General features: G+C 37.4%; 1 protein-coding gene across 1 annotated transcript in view; it reads right to left on the bottom strand.

Moving 5' to 3' along the window:
- LOC107590279 (dihydropyrimidine dehydrogenase [NADP(+)]-like) overlaps nucleotides 1-21,713 on the bottom strand; it is a 199,565-nt gene extending 177,852 nt beyond the window's left edge. Inside the window, 1 exon segment of the mRNA XM_016278981.1 lies at nucleotides 21,493-21,713. Coding sequence (XP_016134467.1) covers nucleotides 21,493-21,531 — 39 coding nt within the window. The 5' untranslated portion in view covers nucleotides 21,532-21,713.
- Between the last annotated feature and the right edge of the window lie 806 nt (nucleotides 21,714-22,519).

The raw sequence follows: 22,519 nt of genomic DNA, 5'->3' as shown, positions 1-22,519 counted from the left end.
GTTACTGCAATTACCCACAGCACCCTAGCAACCGCATAGCAACACATTAAAACCATTTAGAACACTTTACTTACTATATAACAACATTACTGCAATTACCTACAGCATCCTTGCAACCGCATATGCATAGCAACACATTAAAACCATTTAGGAACACGTTACTCATATAACAATGTTACTGCAATTACCCACAGCAACCGCATAGCAACACATTAAAATCATTTAGAAAACTTTACTCACCATATAACAAAGTTACTGCAATTACCCACAGCACCCTAGCAACCGCATAGCAACACATTAAAACCATTTAGAACACTTTACTTACTATATAACAACATTACTGCAATTACCTACAGCATCCTTGCAACCGCATATGCATAGCAACACATTAAAACCATTTAGGAACACGTTACTCATATAACAATGTTACTGCAATTACCCACAGCAACCGCATAGCAACACATTAAACCCATTTAGAACACTTTACTCACCATATAACAATGGTACTGCAATTACCCACATCACCCTAGCAACTGCATAGCAACACATTAAACCCATTTAGAAAACTACTCACCATATAACAATGGTACTGCAATTACCCACAGCACCCTAGTAACCACATAGCAACTGCATAACAACACAAACCCATTTAGAACACTTTACTCACCATATAACAATGGTACTGCAATTACCCACTGCACCCTAGCAACCACATAGCAACACATTAAACCCATTTAGAACACTTTACTCACCATATAACAATGGTACTGCAATTACCCACATCACCCTAGCAACTGCATAGCAACACATTAAACCCATTTAGAAAACTACTCACCATATAACAATGGTACTGCAATTACCCACAGCACCCTAGTAACCACATAGCAACTGCATAACAACACAAACCCATTTAGAACACTTTACTCACCATATAACAATGGTACTGCAATTACCCACAGCACCCTAGCAACCACATAGCAACACATTAAAACCATGTAGAACACTTTACTCACCAAGGAGAACCGTACGGTTCGACAGAAACAACATTTCTGCAATTACCCACAGCACCCTAGCAACCACATAGCAACACATTAAACCCATGTAGAACACTTTACTCACCAAATAACAATGGTACTGCAATTACCCACAGCACCCTAGCAACCACGTAGTAACACATTAAAACCATTTGTAACACTTTACTCACCATATAACAATGGTACTGCAATTACCCACAGCACCCTAGCAACCACGTAGTAACACATTAAAACCATTTGTAACACTTTACTCACCATATAACAATGGTACTGCAATTACCCACAGCACCCTAGCAACCACATAGCAACACATTAAAACCATGTAGAACACTTTACTCACCAAATAACAATGGTACTGCAATTACCCACAGCACCCTAGCAACCTCATAGCAACACATTAAAACCACTTAGAACACTTTACTCACCATATAACTACTTTACAGCAATTACCCACAGCACACTAGCAACCACGTAGTAACACATTAAAACCATTTGTAACACTTTACTCACCATATAACAAAGTTATTTAAATTACTGAAATTTTCCTACTACGTACGTACAGGAATTTCAACTCAACAAATGGCGTTACAAAACTGTTCGTGGCACATGAGAAAAAAGTCAGACAATAATGTAAATATTATTTTTTTTCTCTTTCTTTCTTGTAGATGACAGGTGTAGTTGAGGCTCTCAGAATTGCTGGGGTCTACCTGAGGCCACTTCCCTTTAATCAAAGCTGAGTGCCTCTCTGAGCCCCCTCTCCAGCACTTCCCCTCTCATCCTGACAACAGAGACACAGGCTCACACCTCTCCATTACAATCAGGACTGACCCACTCAGCACCAGAGACCAAGTGCTCCTGCAGGCTAGCGGCCAAACCAATCTGTAATCACGTCCCGTCTCGGTTCAACACATTCATTCAGATGCCTGTACGAAAACACAGCCTTTGTGATTTTTGATTGAAAGAGCAGAGTTTGAAGCCTTTGTAAAAGAGATGACAAGCAATCTTGAATTATATACATCTATAATGCACCAAGCTGCTAGGCATTATAAACAGCCTACAAGTAGGCTAATGAAATAATAAATGACAAAAAGTTAATTTAAACAGCACATATGTTCTGTTTTCAAAAACAAAAAAATTAAATATTAATATATGTAAATAATAAAAAACAGCTATTTATATGTAGCAAATATAATCTACACAATATTTAAATATACATTAAAAATAATAAATATAAAAATGTTATTTTTTCTTTTATATTTATTTTAAAGTCTTATGCTCTTCAAGGCTGCATAAGATTTAAACAAATGTATTTAAACAAAAAAAATACAGAAAAAAGTGTATTATTATTATGAACTGTTTTCTATTTTTATATATTTTAAAGGGGTCATATGATGCTGCTAAAAAGAACATTATTTTGTGTATTTGGTGTAATGAAATGTGTTTATGCGGTTTAAAGTTAAAAAACACATTATTTTCCACATACTGTACATTATTGTTTCTCCTCTATGCCCCGCCTTTTTGAAATGCGTCGATTTTTACAAAGCTCATCGGTCTGAAAAAGTGAGGTTTGCTGTGATTGGCCAGCTATCCAATGCATTGTGATTGGCCGAATATCTCAAGCCTGAGACGGAAATGTTACGCCCCTCACCATACTGTTGATGCCGTGTCCGGCCGGAACGACACGACAAAAACATTAAAACCCATTACAAACGAGGCATTTGTTGCATCCAGTGGGGACATAATTACGGATTATAATGACTTATACGGTCTTTTTATGTGTTGCGTTGCATTGCGCCGCGTAAACATAAAACCCTTTCGCCCGGTCCCGGCGAAGGAGCGGTGAAAACGGTGAAAGCCGATCTGGCGATCCACAGCACTAAGTTGATATATTTTCTCAGCGACCAGCACGGATTTCGTCCTCTTTTGGAAGACCAAACAAAGTAGTTTCGCTTTCACAACGAAGCACGCAGCGTCTTCAGGACATGGCGGCAGCGGCAACAATACTACAGCGAGAATAAAAGTTACGCCTTCTTTCTTTGCGTGAACATTTGGGCGGCGTTATGCAAATCTTCCCACATAGTGAGGTAGATATGTGGGGGCGTGTTCAAACGAGCCGTTTTAGGTAGGCGTGGCTGACTCTTAACTTTTATAAAGAATATCTCTTTGGATTTGAGACTTTAGTCTTTGCAAATTTACAGATCTTCTTTATGCACCAAGAGCTTGTAACACTCCAAAGAGAAAGGAAAAAATGAAATCGCATCATATGACCCCTTTAAAATTTAATTTATTCCAGTGATGTCACAGCTGAATCTTCAGTATCATTACTCCAGTCTTCAGTGTTACATGATCATTTTAAACAGGTGTATTTACTAAGTGCTTTGATTCCTTTTATAGTTTTGTGACCCCAATTGATGAGGCAATTTCCTTAAATGCTTCCCTGTTTAATTGTTTTGAAGGCAACACAAAGCAACATTCTCTTTTTCAAGTTCCTCGGTCACTTTGAGTTATTTTTCTTTCTTTTTTCAACCTTTCCCAACAACATCGGCGACCAACCTCAATTAGTGTCCCGCAGGCAATGTGACAACAACACATGAAGCTTCGTCTTTTAATATTTTCACAGTAGGCAAGATGAAAGTCTATTTCATACAGAGGTATGAGATGTTAAAAGGGACCGCAGACATTGAGTAACCCGCCTCTCTCCTGCGGCGCTCGACTCTACAACCTCTACAAACGTCCCGCTCTTCCTAAAGCCAGACATCAGCCTATTAATATTTTTATTTCACACCTAATAAAATGTAGTTAAAGCACAGTGTGAGATACAGGCCGAAACAATAAAAAGCCACCTCTTTGGGTTTTATAGTGTGTTACGGACAACATTACTTAGCCGTTTTCATATAGTGTGCAAAAGGAAAGCTAATATGTTCTTTGGGGTCAAGCCTGTAGGTAAACCGGGAGCTAATAACAAGGTTGTTCGTCGGAGTAGAAATCCTAATGGGAATCGGGGACTGTAATCAGCCCGGGGCAGCAGCGACGCAAAAACAACTAACCAGGTTCAAAAGCAGGACTTATTAAAAGGCCAGTGATAGAAACACACTAGTTTGTTTGAGGTGGCCTGAAAGATTAGAAATGTTCAAACACAATTAGCATCTGCCCTCCAATAAGAGGACAGGACACAGGAAAGTCTATGCTTTATTAATTAAGAAACGTTCTCTGCACAAAATAACTCATAGTGATCAGATCAACCTGGGGCGGTCAAAAACAAACAGCTATTAGAAGAGTTTAAACTGACGTTAGAAAAGTATATTTAAGAACATCTACATAATAGATGTATGCAATTAATTATGACAATGATATTCCCTGCAATAATTGACAAGAGCTTTAAAAACTTTTTTTATAGGCAAAATTTACTTTTTAGCCAATTATTTTTTCTATTAATTTTTTTCCAGAAGACGTGAATGTTTTTATTATAAGTTTAATACTAAATTATTTTATATTTTTAAAACAAAACAAAATAAAATAAAATGACAAGACAAAATAAGACGAAATAAAAAAATTATAAAATATTAAATAAAAAAAACGAAATAAGTATATAAGATAATGATTTTATCACAATTTTTAGTATTTATAATAAAATAAAATAAAAAAGGATTTCTTAATTTAAAAAAAGGGTTAAAAAGAACTAAATTTATTTAAAACAGAAATAGCAAATAATGTAAAATTCCATAGTTAAACAATATTATTTTAAATGGTGGTGGTTTAGCACATAATGTGTATTTGAAAATAAAATAAAATAATTACAGTGTTGCTATCCTGTGGTTAATGAATATATATTCACGCATATATTCACATCTTAAGTAAGCTAAAGTAAGTAAAAAAAGCTATTTTGCGACTACTTCCCTGTTTCCAGCTTGATATTGACCCTCTCTCCTCAAGTGGAAAATGTACAAGAGAAACAGATGTATGCTGGAACTGGGCTAAAGCAAATGCTAATGATGCCTGACAGATGTTTACTCTGCCTCTACTACAGAAAATTTGGATCGAGAAAGAGAAGTTACCTGTTCTGCTACATCTTCTGTACTTAATACTACAGTCAAGCACCATTCATACTAAAAGAGTTCACTGATCTTAGGACAGACTGAGCACTATATATCACGGGATGCAGTCTGAAAACACTCCTATAGGTCAGTTCCTCAAAACAGCAGCATTAACATTCTGCTAAACTACTCCTTTTATGTTCCACCTAAGAAAGAAAATCATACCATTCTGGAACTCCATAAAATTGACTCATTTCTAAGTGAATTATCCCTTTAAAGCTTTTCCATCTTTCACCAAACGTCGGAAGGACTCCACTCTGTGATGTCAAGCCACCAATGAAATCGACACCACGCATGAGCTGAAATATGCATCCATACCTCCAAATCAATACTATTGTACACACTGCAGGGCAGCATTCGCAACCTAAAACATCGTTCCACAAGAGAGCAGACGCATCTTTAGGGCTCAAAAGGGAAACAACATTCAGATTTAGAGTATAAACACAAATACTGTACAAGCTAAGCACTGGGCGTTCGCTCGCACAAACATCCAGGAGGCTTCTCGCTCCCCAGACAAAACGCTCGCCGCAGCGCAGCTGATAAATGCCAGAGCCGCAGACAGTCTGACTCAGGCATGGATTTTTGCAGTTATTCAGCAGTCCTTGAGGAGCCGAAGCCAAACAGGGGCTAAGTGTGTTATCAAACATTATTTAAAACAAAAAAACACCACATTCCCCGTCGTATGTGTGACCTTTGCGGTCGGAGAGGGCCGCAGCAGCGCGGAGACGCAGGCATGGTAGCGCTGACAGCCCTTTCCACGCCGGACCCATCTGCATGTCTTTGATGGTTCCGCGGGGGATCCGCTGTGTCTGTTTTTATCACTCTCCACTGATCACGCAGCCCAAACAGATGGAAGATCAATAACCAGCGTTGCCCAGCCACATCAGGCAAGCTGCAGCCCCTAAGAGAAAATCAGACAGGGAGCCTCTATATGATGGACAATGGGAAATGGCAAATCAAACTCAGCTGCAAGTGCTAATTAATGTGGGGCTCAGGCCCGGACTGCATTCTGCACCAAAGTGCACACGGAGCGAACTATTTTGTATAATTCAAAGGCAATCTGGAAGCTTCTATGAAAAGCCAAAATTTAATAAAATGGCAAAATCTTATTTCTGTTGCATGTGTGGATAATCGTAAGTGAATATACTGGCATTACTTTTAAACAACCTGCACGCATAGTATTCTAACAATAGATATGTATAGATGCCCCATTCGACCGCTCCAGGCACGTAGATGCGGCCGCCATATTGGAACGGTCAACTTGACGTCATTCACCATACTGTAGGTTCTCACAGAGCCGTTGAGCCGTTCTGTGTAGGATTGTGGCATATTTCGAATATTCAGTGATTACTATGGTGAATGACGTCAAGTTGACCATTACAATATGGCGGACGGCTTACGTATAGCGACCCATAGAAACAGTCTGAAATGAGGCATCTACGTATATATATATTTTTTTTTTTGACATGACATGACATGTGGCCAAGTATGGTGACCCATACTCGGAATTAGTGCTCTGCATTTATCCCATCCAAAGTGCACGCACACAGCAGTGAACACACACACACCGTGAACACACACCCGAAGCAGTGGGCAGCCATTTTTGCTGCGGCGCCCGGGGAGCAGTTGGGGGTTCGGTGCCTTGCTCAAGGGCACCTCAGTCGTGGTATTGAAGGTGGGAGAGAGCGCTGTACATTCACTCCCCCCACCTACAATCCCTGCCGGTACGAGACTCGAACCCGCAACCTTTGGGTTACAAGTCCGGCTCTCTAACCATTAGGCCATATATATATCTGATTCTAACAAATAGTATTTCTAAATAATTAATAAATAAATAATTATAATTTGATCATTTGAGTCATTTGTTGCTCTATTGCATATAACAAATTAATATTAGTATAATACAAGACTATATATTTCTTTGTACCATATCTCACTTAGGTATGATAGAGAACTCTAGATTTTTTTTTTCTTTTAACAAAATTTAAGTTGTTATTCACTGAAAATCTGTCTCTAAAAAATCAGAACCAATAACGTTTTGCATCCCTGATCTCATACCTGGTGTATATATATTCAGTGGTTGTATTGAAGAAAAAAATAAAATAAAAATTCAGGGGAAATGGTGTGGTCAAGTATTTCTTAGATGGGTGGGTGTCCTGTAGCAAACTTTACACAATGATTACAAAATTTGTCTCATTTTTTTAACACGTTTTTATTCAATAAAAACCAAGCTTAATTTAATGAACTATGAGTTATAAGCTGTTTTCGTTCTGGGGTCTTAAATGGGGGGATTTTGGTCAATAATGATAATTAAATTATATTATGCTGAATGTGTTTTTGTGCCGGTTTAGGCCTGTCATAGATAAATAAATATGACACTAAAACCGCCAGTAAGTGGCAGCAAGTCCCGTTTTAATAAATGATTAATTGAATTATTCAAATCAAACGATTCATTCAAAATGGCTGATTCAATTAGAAACGAAGCATGAATGGATCGTTGAATCATTGGCTCACTCAATTTGTTCAAAAACAGATTCATTCAAACACCGCAGTGTTGCTCTGCACTGTTGTATAAATTTAATCGCACATTTGCGACACATGTTGATATCCATGAAAGCATTCTTGCTTGTGTGATAAAAATAAAAACTAATAGAGAGATATTTTTTCTTTCATTGCTTGAATTATATGGGCATTCTAACTGCAATCTAGACTTCATCATTCAGTAAATGCTTTTGGACTCTCAAGGCATGTTTTTGTTTGTTTTTTGCAAAGTCAGTGACTTCCTCTATAATGTTATCTCTCAGTATCGTTTCTCTGTCCCTCACGGTCACACATACAGCACACAATAATGTTATGTCAGGGAAGCGTCTTTAAATTCTAAAGAAAATAGCATACCTTCTGTTGTCTTCTTTTTAAAGAACGTCAAATGTCGTGCTTGAACACTTCTGCATGAAAAATGACGAAAACTTGATTGAGCTTGTGCACAGCTCGTATTAAGTTCTGATTGGCCAATTACCGTTATTTAGTTCGTAAATGATCACACCTGTAAGAGAATTTTAACATTCCATTTACATGACAAGTTTGACATAATACACAACATTATTAATCTAAATGGGATGGTAAGGGGGGATGGTGGTTTTACGGAAGGGATGCTTTTTGTCTTTTTTTTTCAACAAGGGGGATGCCATCCTATTGCAATCACTAAACCGGCATTTATTTTATCAAAATACAGTAAAACAGTAATATTATTACAACATAAAATAACTCTTTTCTATATAAATATATTTAAAATGTAATTTATTCATGTGATGCAAAGCTGAATTTTCAGCATCATTACTCCAGTCTTCAGTGTCACATGATCCCTCAGAAATCATTCTAATATGCTGATTTGGTGTTCAAGAATCATTTCTTATTATTATCAATGCTGAAAACAGTTGTGCTGCTTAATATTTTCATGGAAGCCGTGACACATTATTATTTACAAAAAATCATATGACTTGGAATATAGTACATAAGTCATAAAGACTATGTTTATGGAGCTTTTTTTCATTTTTGGAGCTTTTTTTCATTTTTGGAGCTTGACAGTCCCTGGTAACCATTCACTTTCATTATATGCACAAAAGGAGCATTGACATTTTAATAAACTTCTCATTTTGTGTTCCATGGAAGAAAGCAAGTCTATAGCTTTAAAATTACAAGAAGGTATTACATTACAGATTATAGAATTTAAATTTTTCTATAAACTATTCCTTAAACACACTGATAGAATGGCATTAGACCCATCTACAATTTGGCCAGGTGCATGTCCTAAGAGCAGTACCCTGCCATTTATTTTCTCCCGGGGCTGGTTTTAAGGTGGTGGGTGACACATGCTTGAAACATTTATATGGCTATTAGCAAAGCGGCTGGTTCTGCCCTTTTGCTGTCTAATCAATAACAGCACCATATTGTGCAATAAATTACATACACCGTCCTTTTGCTGCACACTAGAGAACCTCCAATGCCTTAGTATGCATGAGGCACTTCTGTTTTTAGTGCGAATATGCAGCTAAAATTTAACTCTATAACACCTTAATCCCCTTGAACAGGAAATAATTTAAAGCTAAAAAAAGTGGAGAGTAACTAAACATCAGCTGGCAAGCCGCCACCCTGTTCTGTCTTTGGCTCAAATCAATAAGGGAATTTCTACATATGGATCTACCGTTAGCAAAATAAAGATCAGCAGTATCAAACACAGGCTTTGAATATAATTTGTTCTCCCATAAGATTCGGAACAGTATATGACACAGATACGCATAACACATCAAATTCTCATCTGGGCCGAAGTACTTCAAAACTCTATCCACTTGAAAACCTGAAAATAATCAATAAATAAATAAATAAATAATCAATAAATAATTTTGAATTTATTCAAAATTAATGTTTTCAAATGATTAAGTGATTAAAAAATAGTGATTAAAAATGGCACTACAGTATTTGCTAAATTTTTTATTTTAAAAATGATTTCTTTAAAAGTTTAGCATTAATGTTTTAAAACGGAGTGATAAAATTGGAAGAAATACGGTTTTAAAAAATAAAATAAAAAATCTGATATTCTGATTTTTTTTGGCACAATGGCACTGTTTCCCAAGAATTACTTTTTAAACATATATTTTTCATAAAGTAATTAATTTACTGTTGTTTACTGAGCACAATATTGATATAATCACTGAAACTCATAAACAGCTGTCATGCTGTATGCATGATATTACTTCAGTCAAAAAAAAAAAGAGACTAAAGATTGGGTCCATTTTTGTGTCATTTAGCTCTATTTTAAAATGGTCAAGCCTTCACGTTATGCATGTCTACACCAGAGGAACTTTTATAACCTTGGATCTTACAAAACAAGACATTTCAATTCATAAAAAATGGTCCTATGGATTATAAGTCAGCAACTTCAGAGTATAGACTCAGAGAAATGATTTTGGAGTCAGGCAGTGAAAGGAAAGGCTTGTCAGACTGATTTTCTCCACTGAGAATAAAACAAAAAATACATACAGATCACTCAATTCTTCCCCATTGCCAAGGCACTGAAGGCTGTAAAATTTGCTTGCTGGGAAATGTGGGTGGACAGCAAGGGAAATATGAGACTGAACAAAATAGGGATAGTACAATTTGACCAAATAGATGATCCAACCATAATCAAATGTTCTCTTTGCTCTCTAAATCTCAACTAAAAGGCATTTAAGCTAAAATGTACATATTTGATCATTTAAACACCCTCATGGCTTTCCAAACCTGGATGATTTTGTTTCTTCTGTGCAATACAAAAGCAGAAATTTTGCATAATGTCTGAGCTGCTTTCTTCTACAGTCTGCAAAAAAGATTTTTCAAAGTTGTAAATAAAACAGAAATACCATTTCAGTCTTTTTAATTCAAAATGTCATGTTTCAGTGTGCTACTTGCTGATTCCCATGCAAGAAAGAAAAAATTTAAAAAATAATTCCTTACATTTATATAGCGCTTTTCTGGGCACTCAAAGCGCTTTACATAGAAGGGGGGGGATCTCCTCAACCACCACCAGTGTGCAGCATCCACCTGGATGATGCGACGGCAGCCATATTGCGCCAGAATGCCCACCACACACCAGCTTTATTGGTGGAGAGGAGACAGAGCGATGAAGCCAATCAGCAGATAAGGGATGGTTAGGAGGCCATGATGGTCAGAGGCCAATGGGCGAATTTAGCCAGGATGCCGGGGTTACACCCCTACTCTTTTTTAAAGGACATCCTGGGATTTTTAATGACCACAGAGAGTCATACAAAAAAAAAGTCATACAGAGTGAGTAAATGATGGCAGAACTTATTTTTAGGTGAACTATTCCTTTAAGGCAGTCTGTGCTTTTTATTTGTCTCCTATCCGTCCTGCAGAGGGCGTCTGAAGGTGCCAGTCAGCAGCGTATGAATCATTTACTCTCCCTCTCTCTGTGCCAGCTAGACTAACCTGCCAGCCTAAAACCCAATAAAAACTCTCCCCCTAGCCTGTCAATCACATCCCCAGCCACTCATGGCGCAGCATTGGGCACGTCTGGACACTCCTCCTGTGAGGCGGTTTAATTCGGTAATGGCCATTCCAATGGCCAAATTATGCAGCATTTGAAATGGTCCCTGGCCATGTTGAGGCTCGAAAAACAATTAGCAGAGAAACAGAAGGGAAATGAACTGTAAAGAATCAGGGCTTGATGACCAAGGCTTTATCTGCTCTCAATGGAGAGAGAGCGAGAGAGGGGGGATTGGGAAAAGGAAAAAAAAAAGGTTCAATATGCCACATGCTTCTGGGGTGTGTAAACGAGCCGACTGGCCTGAGGGAGCCTGGGCGATGAACTCCACTGAGGGGGATTGAGTTTGCAGACAGAGATTGCAGCAGACAGAGGGGTCATATGTGATCAGGTGAATGCATACGGCCCCCCCCTGGGGGATCGGAGGAAGAGGGGGAGGTGGGATGAATCGTGCAGCCAGGTATGTGCTGGCTTTGCAGAAGGTTCTCTGCTTGCATTCAAGGGACAGTGGCTCTGTAACAAACTCCTCCGTACCATCTCTGCTGTACTGATTGATTACAAGAGCAGTCTGACCCAACCCTGGCAGAGGTGCAATTACTGATCCACCACTGCAACAAACAACATGCCTGCCTGCATCTGAAACAGAGACGGCAATCAAAATACAACACACATCAGGGTGGAATCAAAGTCGCTTTGAGGCAAGTCAGTTTCCTTGGCGGCATACAAATACAGCTGAAAATCTTCAAAAGAGTGTCAAGATTAGGTTTCAGTAACATAAGCGTCACATTATTGACCCATATCTATTCATTTATTCAAAAGTCACACAATATAGCCGATTTTATTCTAGAAATATGGGTCAGTGGTGTATAAGACTGTCCAAATCGCTTAAAAAACAAGAATAATATTGTTTCAATGTGTCAAGTTCTTAGAAATGTTCTTGTATTCATGTTAGATTCATTGGTTTTGAATAGCTTTTATGCCATTTTTTCAGAGAGGTTTTAATTTATTTTATGACTCAGATTTGTATTTAGTTTGGTTATTGTTTAGTTCAGGTTGTAAAATGTCATGTAGTTTGACTCCTTAAAAGTATTTATGACTTAATAAAGAATTATGAACTTATTTATAAATGAATCATTTTTGGAAATACTTGGAAATGACCTTTAAAAAACATACAATACTTGGTAATTAATTTCATTAAGTTTTCTTAACATTAAATGTGTAATAAAAATGTGTCACTTAGTTACACCACGTGACTCATAAATTAATACTTTTTTTAAGTTATTCAAAACAACAAGAATCTAACATGAATACATTTAAACTAGATTTTTTTTTATTTTAAAAGATTTGGACACTCTTATACACCATTGACATTGGTTTTTCAAATTCTGAATAAAATCGGCTAATAATGAGAGCTTGCTTCTTTACCAACATCATCTCCAAAAGATGCTTAAAAAAAATTTTTTTTCCCCCCAGGTATTTTTCAGGTTTATGTTCATAATGCACATAAACTAGGGCTGGACGATATAGCTAAAAAAATTATCAACGATATAATGTTTCATATTGTTCGGTATCGATAATTATTGACATTTTTTATAACCTTTTTTAAAACAGAGCAATTGTTTAGTTTTTTTTTATTGAACCACTGTATTTTTAAATTAACCCAATTTATTGAGACAAACAACAAATATTGTTTTGTTTTAACAGTCAAACACAATAAAAATTAAACATCTAATTTCTAATGTTTTATGTGCAGATTAATAAGGTCTTAAGGAAACTTTTGGCTCGTCTCCCGAGGTCACAGGAGGGTGCAATGAGCAAAATAATGTAGCACATTTAAATTGTCAACGCAAGGAAATAAATGTCTATAAAAAAACCTGCATTACGTCTAAATTAACTAATATAAATCAAATATAATTTCGTAAATTGCATAAACAATTATGAACAAAACAGCATCATGTATTTATGCATTGCTTAATACAAAGAGCCGAATCGCCCAAGCAGTCATATTTGTCCGTCTAAAAATGTGCTGAATATGCATCTGTGTGAATGGCTTGGTTTCGGTTTTCACCTAATCAAGATATTCTCCGCATTGAGCTTCTATATTTCTCTAATATTTTGAATGCATAACACAGCAGCGGCGCATCTCGTGGGCTAGACTAACAAAACATTAAAATGCAACAACGTCACTTATATCATCATCACCGCATCTCGTGCTCCACTGATGCACTCCTAACATTCAAATGCAAATGTTTATTTTAAACTCGACTAATATTCATTTTTTTTATTCACAATCTCCTCATCACAGGCAGGCACAGCACTCAATTCAGCATGTGTTCGTGTTTGTGTGTGCTGTCTGCGTCACTCATAGCACGTGCCTATATCGTGCACTATATCGAAAATTTTTTATATCGTTATCGAAGAAGGTGTACCATCGATACCGTTGTATCGCCCAGGCCTAACATAAACATTCTAAAGCAAGCAAATGCTATCAAAAAGGTGATTGACTCTTTTAACTGGAAGGCGGGACTTCTGTTCTGTTACGGATTTCTCCCATTCATTTCACTATGAATGGTCTTTCTCCACCTCTTAGACAGTCTCTGGTTGAATACAGCAGCTTTTTGGCAACCTTTGCAGCAAATATTTATTTTGTTAATGCCACGGACTTGGCGATAATCAGGAAAAACATGATTATACGACTAATGTCTGCCTGTAAGCGACCTCACCTTGCACAGCAGGGGAGCAGCTAAAGCATCTGCGTGGTAAACTGGCGCAAATTGTACTCAAAACATCTAACATCCACTCCTGATGCAAAATTTCCATTTACATTGTGCAGGGGGTAAACAGAGCGAGGGAGATGCGAAATGTTTTGCAGCTACAGTCTTAAGGGTTAAAAAGCAGAGCGCTTGCAGCCACAGTGATTTGCAATAACAGGCAAGCTTTTCGAGTGGCCAACTATTTCCATAAAATTTAATTTGCATTTTATTTTGGAGCAATCCCCTGTCAGCGTTCCAGACGTCTAAAGAGAGCGCAGGCCAGGAGAGGCGCAGAGGTCTGCCAGCGGAGTCATACCTCTTTGTTTAAATGCTGTATTGCTGTGGGTTTTTTAATGAACTCTAATAGCAGTCCAGGAGGATTTTAATTAATCTACATGTGTGCACAAAAGGGCCCCACATTTAGCGCTTACAGAAGTGCGGATGGATATTAAAATAAGACATCTGACAGAACTGCAGAAAAATGGGGGATTTAATTGCTCCAGAGATGGCAATTATTATGAGATTTAGAAAGCCATTTTCAATGGCAGACAGGAGTCATTTAGTCCCAGTCTTAAGTGCAGCGAAGAGCCGAAGGTCACGTCAGTGTTGTCATTACGCCCTGAATAAAGATGCTAATGAAGGGCTTGACTTACTCTCCTCTGCTCTCCATAAAGGTTGCATTAGTGTCGGCCAGCATGGAGACGCAGCCATCTTTACACATTTGAACATGTGACGAGTTTCACGACGAGAGCATGTGCTAAACATTTTCCGCCTTGCATAGCGTAACCAACACCATTATGTTCACAATCAACCTGAATGCTGACGCAAGGTACCATGGGCAAATACCCTTTAAACGGTGACATTAAATAAGGATGTAGCCATAATTGGGTGCTATTAAAATGAACCTTAAAGAAATAGTTCACCCAAAAATGAATATTTTGTCATCATTTACTCACACTCATTCCAAACCTGTATGAGTTTTTCTTTCTTCTGTTGAACACACACACAAATAAAGATATTTTGAAGAATGTTGGTAACCAAACAGTTGCTGGCAGCCATTGATTTCCATAGTATTTTTTCCATACTATAGAAATCAGTGGCTACCAGCATATGTTTGGTTACACACATTTTTTAGAATATCTTATTTTGTGTTCAAAAGAAGAAGGAAATGCATACATAAATTTTTGGGTGAACTATGCAAGTTATGAAGAGTATGTATTAAGTAACATCAGCCATATATTAAATCTACTTCTCTCACTTTCTGCTATATCCACTCAGCAAAACATTACATTTCAAAACACTAAATTGTATTATTGTCACTCATTACTGTATAAAACACAAATGAAAAGAAAACTCCTACTAAACAACTTCAGATATATTCTCTATATTAGATACATCCTTGCCAGAGGCAGGGAGCAAATCGGCCATGGCAAAAGTAAATGACGCCTATGCTTTTTTAATTGTCTTAACAACTATAGAATTATGAACATCTGCAGTGCCTCTTCAACAATCTACAACACCATATACTGTGAAATAGACAGAAACAAAAAAAACTACAGCAGTTATCAAGAAGAGGTGAGTATGCACTAGGTTAGGGTTTGGTGGACAGAAGTTTACAGCATTTCACCAGTATTCCCACCACCAAAACAAAAGCTTGAGGATTTGATGTGTTGAAAGTGAAGAATTTAAGTCACATATTTGTACTGTAAAGTGCAGTGTTAGTTGATTCTTGTAAAGAATGAACCCAAATGTGTAACCATTTTCATTAGCAGTAGAGTCGTGCAGCCCTATAGACTTACTAAAATAGATAAATCATCTGTTTACTTGCATGTCATATGACCATTAACTGATATCAGAGAACTGTGAATGTGTCATTAACTTATTGAAATACTAACTTACTTCATTAAAATATTTTACCAAAAAAGTTCAGGAACCCCTTGCACTAGGATGCTAAACCAGACACATCCTTAAACACAGCAAGCATATTCTGAAATCTCTGGCTTTGACACCAAAGGGGGTTTACCTGTAGAGCGAGAACAACATGCTGCCAGATACCTGATTGTTTTGCCTAAACACATGCACATGTTGAACAACCTAGAGCGGCGGATCAGAAAATAAGCACATAACTTGTTCACTCCCAGTTAAACAGCTTTAGTGAAAGTAGTACAGAGAATTTTAAATATATTACAGCTGCATTGTTGAATCTTGAAAAAGCAGCTACAAAACAAATGTTTGTCTTATGTTTAATGGAAATGTCATAAATTATATTAAAATTCTGTTTTAAAATAAAATAATTGGATAAAATGACATTCAGTTCACAATGACTTATATAGCATTTTTCACAAGCTTGTTTAAAAGTAGCTTTACAGAAAATGCATGATTCAACTATCAAATGTCATTTAGACTTAATGATCCTAAATTTCCTTTAAAGGTGGGGTAAGCGATTTCTGGTAGCCACTGTTGACATTTGAAATCACCAAAACAAACACGCCCCTACCCTAAAAGTGTCTCGCCCCTATTTGATAGCTCCGCCCCACACATACATACACAACCCAGGCAACGATTAGTTCTGTGAAACAAAGCAAAACCAATGTTACACCATGTCTACACCGGACGCGAGTGGCGCGGCTATAGACAGACTTTAGCTGTTGCGGCGCAGACACGGTGTTACTCACCTATCGAGAAGAAGCAAAGCAACCTTGGCGTCCGATTGCAGGCCTTCCGCTCCTTGAGTTCTCTTCAGCGCTGGAAAACTGATCCGATATTTACACGGGTCCTACTTCTTGCCTTAAGCTTTCTTCTGTTCCGCAGAAATTTTCCTCTTTTGTTTTTTATCCGCCATCTCTATTTTTCTGTCGCTCAGCTCGCTAATGTCCGTCCTGAGCACTGAACGCGCTCTCCTCCACATCATGAGTAGACACGATACTTACTGCTGATTGGCTACAAGTTTGTTTTGCTAGTCGGCCCGAATCAGTTTTCTAAAGTGTTTTTGAAAAATCGCTTACCCCAACTTTAATCTTTAAAGCAATGGCTTAAAATATTCAAATCATGTTTAACAGTCATTCAAAATTGCATTAGAAATGAAAACATCACAAATTATCCATGAAAGCTCATGTCAATCTCATGTTGAATAAAATGTATCTATTAAACAAATTAGACAATTAGAAAAAACTGTAAAGAGTTAGATTATATATTTTTTTGTTTAAACACTGTAATACTAACAATTCTACTACATATTCTAATGGAAAGTGTCTCCTAAATCTCCTAAATGTTTAACCAAGTCATGTTCAAGTTCAACCTTTGCCTCAAATCTTAAAGGGGTCATGAACTGCCTTTTTTTATTATTATTTTGTACTGTTCTCTGAGATCCACTTATAATGTTATCAATATTTTTTACATTAAAAAACATAATTTTCTGTCCTGTTTTGACTCCCCTCATCGGAATGCTCCGTTTGAATAGGTGTGGCAGATTGTAGACTCGGAAGTAAACGCCCACTGCTATGATTGACTAACAGTTGTATATGTTTGACACACACAACATTTGGACGCTGCTATGAATTCGGTTAAAAACGCATAAATACACAGTACATATCAAACGATCTGTAATAACAGACAAAGCAATAGTGACCATGTAATAAAAACATGTGACATTCCTGTCGGATCCAATAATTCGGCACAGCACCGTCTTTTAGTTTCAATCTTTCTGAAAATCCAGCATCGAATTGAGCCTTGTTTGTAAACGAATCCGCGGTAAAATGAAGTGAACAAAGGTCTGAGTCTGAAAATAAAGGTCTGAAAATAAAGTTCATTCACTCTCCTAATGTTGGAATCAGAAGGAAGGCGATGCAAAGACTGTGTGGCACAGAACAGTGTCTTGTTGTCTTCGGAGCATCTTTATCGTTTGATTTCTGCGTAGACCTGCGTTTGCCTCTCTCGTTATTTACACTACATGCGCGAATCAGTGGGCGGGGCTAAACAGGCAGTGATGTAGAAGCAGGTGTTGATCTTCTTCTGCGGAGGTGGGGTTTAGCCACACTATTACATCATAAAGTGGCACATTCCACAACCTGTCGTTTTGGCAGATTGGCTTCAATATAAGCTGTTTTTAGACTAATGAGAAAGTTTTCAGTTCTGAAACTTACAGGACAGTACAATGACCTCTTTCTTATATGTCAAAAGTCCAATTTTATTTTAGCTCAGTAACCATTCATTGTCAGACATGCTATTGCAACTTGATGAAGGAAAGGCAAAGGATTAAGTTAAAATCGGCCAGTCACATTGACTAAACGTCAGTAAAAAAAACATGAGAATCTGACTGAAATGCTATCATAGGCCACAGAGCCGAAACAGGTAACAGTGAAATACAGGGATATTCTCCTGATTTAGTTAATGTTATAAACTGACATGTGATTCTCACATGGTTAGCAGTACAGCTTATTAACCACATGGTTGTGAGACGCATTACAGCATTGCAGTCTGCAACTCAGACCTAACTAACCGTATAATAACTGGGAAATTGGATTATCTGGGCATGCCATTATTTCCAGTGTGTTCACTGCCTGTTTGGATCCCAATACTTTTTACAACAATGAGAGCTGAATGCCAAATGAATGCAGAAGCGGTCTATACCACAACCCTTAAGGCATGCATATCATTAAAACACTTCTAAATGGTTTTAAAAGAAATCCTGTGTACCACTGAAATGATTGGCTACAATTCCATTGTGCTTCAACACTTTTCTGCAACACACATCATTTGTATTCAACTAGTGGAACATAATTGGTTATGGCAGCTAGGGCTGCACGATTAATCGAATGCGATTGTCATGCGCATTTTGATAGTAATGCCGGTTCTGTAATCAGCAGGAAATCATCATCACGTGCTTTCAGATGGAGCAGAATTTACTACACATAGCCGTAGTTCACTGACAAATACGCAAAAAAAATAGCAAAATCGAAGAAATTGTTTGCGATAATGACAGCTGTTTTCACAGCTTCTCAGTGAACTACGGCTCCATCTGGTCCATCTGAAAGCATGTGAAAATACCACATTTAATAACATATTTTTACTCCAAACTCACTTCATAATGTCAGTCGAGTGTTTGAAATAAATCCTTCTGTGAGATGATGGGGCTTCTTACACAGAATAAGGCACGCAACATATTTCATAGTATTTAAGCAGTGATAAAGGCATTGCATTATAAATGTACTTTATTTTAATTAAAATTATAAAAATAAGAACGTAAATAAGATAAACCGTATATTGCCGTAATCGTGTGTTTATTAGTCATGTTGAATCAATGAAAGCAGTTGAATCTCCTGTTTATTCAGTTTATTCCTTTATCCCATTTTCTGGGTTTCTTTTCTTCTGCGAGGCGTATTTGGAGTTTCAGCGTGAGAGCGCCCTCTGGCCTTTGGATGGAGATTTACTGCTGATCACAGAACCGTGCTTCACTGAAAGATACACATGACAATCGCAGCTTCTGTCGAATCGCGATCTCGATTCCATTTCGATTTATCGTGCAGCCCTAATGGCAGCATTCCAGGAACACTTTCCTGATTTTAACAACCAGTATCCTAACACCCACAGAGGTCCTCAAAACAGCACACTAGCATACTACTCTATTAGTACTATTTTTGCGGTATGTATACTGTGCACAATATGTGGACCTTCTGTATGCACAGAATGCCCAGATGATTTAAAGGAATAGCTCACCTAAAAATGAAAATTTGCTGAAAATGTACTCAATGTAAATGAGTTTGTTTCTTCATCGGAACGGATTTGGAGAAATTTAGAATTACATCACTTGCTGCTCTGCAGTGAATGGGTGCCATCAGAATGAGAGTCCAAAGAACTGATATAAACATCACAATAATCCACAAGTAATCCAGACGACTCTAGTCCATCATTTAACGTCTTGTGAAGTGAAAAGCTTTGTGTTTGTGAGAAGCAAATCTATCATTATGACATTTTAACTTTAAACTATCACTTCTGGCCAAAATACCAATCCATAATAACATTTCCTTAAGCAAAAAAGTTCATCCCCTGTTGTCCTCTCACTTCAAAATCCAATCAATTTATTTGTTTAGAACTGTTTTCTCTTGTAATATTATGCAATATTATGGAAAGAGGACTCCAACATTGCTTCTGACTAATTTAGCTGGATGCAGCGGTTTTAAAGTTAAAAATGTCTTGATGAATTTGAGCTTTTCATTTCACAAGATGATAATTGATCACTGATGTCACATGGACTATTTTAACGATGTCCTTACTATGTTTCTGGGCCTGGGAATGTTTCAGTTGCATTGATGTCTATGCAGGGTCAGAAAGCTCTCAGATTTCATCAACATTATCTTAATTTGTGTTCCGAAGATGAACGAAGGTTTTACGGATTTGTAACAACATGAGGGTGAGTAATTAATGACAGAATTTTTATTTTTGGGTGAACTATCCCTTTAATTATCCATCTCACAGTAAAATTAAAATAAGTTAAGTTTTAGTAAACTTTAAGCTATAGTTTAACAAAATGTTTATATGTCCATCTGACTAGTAAAATTCAAATGTATGACTCTGCAAATCCATTAAAATAATTTACAACAACTGCAATCAACTAATGAATTGTGATTTTTTTTTATCTCAACATGTTGTTTGTTATGATGCATTTAAACCGGTAATATACAGGCAGTGATGCATGTGCAACAACAATAATGTGCATAGTACTGATCTACTGTCTTAACATAATATGCATGTAAAATAATATAATTTATTGTCAATAATATGGTTAGTTTCTATTAATATTGAAGGCTATATGCTTAATATGCATCTCTGCTTGACACATGTTGTATCGGTGGAGGGGGGGGGGTCCCTGCTCTCTATCACATAAGGGGTCCTTGCCCTGAAAAACATTAAAGATCCCTGATATAAACATTAATTATAGTGTGTCCAATAGCATATTAATGTTTGCTATGGTATTGTTGAATCAACAGGGAATAAGAAATTTTGGGTAGTGGCAACCCACTAAAAAATTGATTAAAAACTACTACAAAATACTATGCACTGGTCCACATACTAATCAAAAAAGTATGTAGAATATAGTCTAAACTTCACACTACTCTATGTACTTCAACACAGCCATACACAGCAGGAATGTTGCATAAGGGGACCACTGCAAAACAGTCTGTTGTGGAATGTTGAAACTGTACACATTGCATTGTCATGAAAGACTGATATAAGAACGCAAAATAACCAACATTTATTACAATAAGTGACTTAAGAAGAAACTTTGACCTGAAACGCTCAGCCTGAACTTTCATACTTCCAGATAAAACAACAATGTAAACACAGGACTGCGGTTACTTTTAAAGGGAACTTATGGACATTAATAAAGTAGGATAAAAAGTTGAGGATTTTCACATGAAAATGCGACGACCTAACACTAAGAAATAAGTCCAAGTCTTCTTTCCCCAAGTACTGCATTAATGTTTAGTACCACAGATTCATCTCAACGCACATCAGCCTGGCAATATAACAATACAGGTTCTTTTATGTTATGTTATGATACACAGTGTTTATACCTCGATATCCGGCAGCTCCTTGCTCAGCATTCGAGCCATGTTCCTCCAAATCAAAACGAAGGAAGATCAAATGAAGCCAGAGCAATAAAAGTGCTTGTCTTCCGACGATAGTCCCGCTTTCGAACCGTACAGGTTTACTTCCAGAATTTACTCGACGTCTTTCTTGGGGAAACCACGACGTATGACTACGTATATAGACGGTTTCAACGGCACCAACATAAACAAACGTTACTGCGCATGCGTGGTTTTGTGGCCCTAACTTAACTACCGGTACACTTCCGCAAACATTCAATAACAACAACAACAAAGTCCCTCTAAAAGTAGATTGTTTCTAATAATAAGCTAAATAAATAACAAGTAAACTAGCTAGCAAGTTAAAACTATGTCTAGTCATTATTATTTTGGGTTACCAGTAGAAGAAAAGAACCGTTATTTGGCCAAACTTAAATGCGACAAAGTTACACTACCAGACCCGTTCAACAAAATGTTGAGGCAAGAATGTTTTTCTACAGACCTGTCTGATTTACCGGAGGTCAGTCAGGTACACATCTTTGAATACCTAGTCGAGAAGGAATGTGTATATACAAGGGAGGCGTTCAAGGCATATCGCAGCTTGAATGCGTATAGCTATTTTCATTCTGGAAAAGTTCAACGCATTCTAACCTACACGAATGGAAATACCTGTGTTGTTTACGGGGAAGTCGAGGCGGGTCAGACGCTTTCAAAGAGCTACTCCGCCTGGATCGTTGCGAGGAAGTCCGGCGGAGTCCAGAGTGGGCATTGTACCTGGCTATGGCTGGCTATACTATACAATACAGCTAACATTACATTTTACAGTAGCATTTAGATAACCTTTTTCAATAAAATGTCTATCTGGATCTGTGCAGCAATGGAGAGGTGTGTAGTCATGTGGGTACGATTTTGGTTACTGTGGAGCAGTGTGTCCAGGATGGACTCCAGAGTGGCCCATCTGTCACTTCAAAACCAAGTGTTTGGTCACGGGTGACTAAGAAGGGGAGCTTTTTTT

Source organism: Sinocyclocheilus grahami, unplaced genomic scaffold (assembly GCF_001515645.1).
Source record: "Sinocyclocheilus grahami isolate Dianchi unplaced genomic scaffold, SAMN03320097.WGS_v1.1 scaffold126.1, whole genome shotgun sequence".
In the NCBI taxonomy this organism is placed as follows: Eukaryota; Metazoa; Chordata; class Actinopteri; order Cypriniformes; family Cyprinidae; genus Sinocyclocheilus; species Sinocyclocheilus grahami.
Note: the sequence above shows the minus strand (reverse complement) of the source record. Positions and strands in the feature narration are given on the sequence as shown.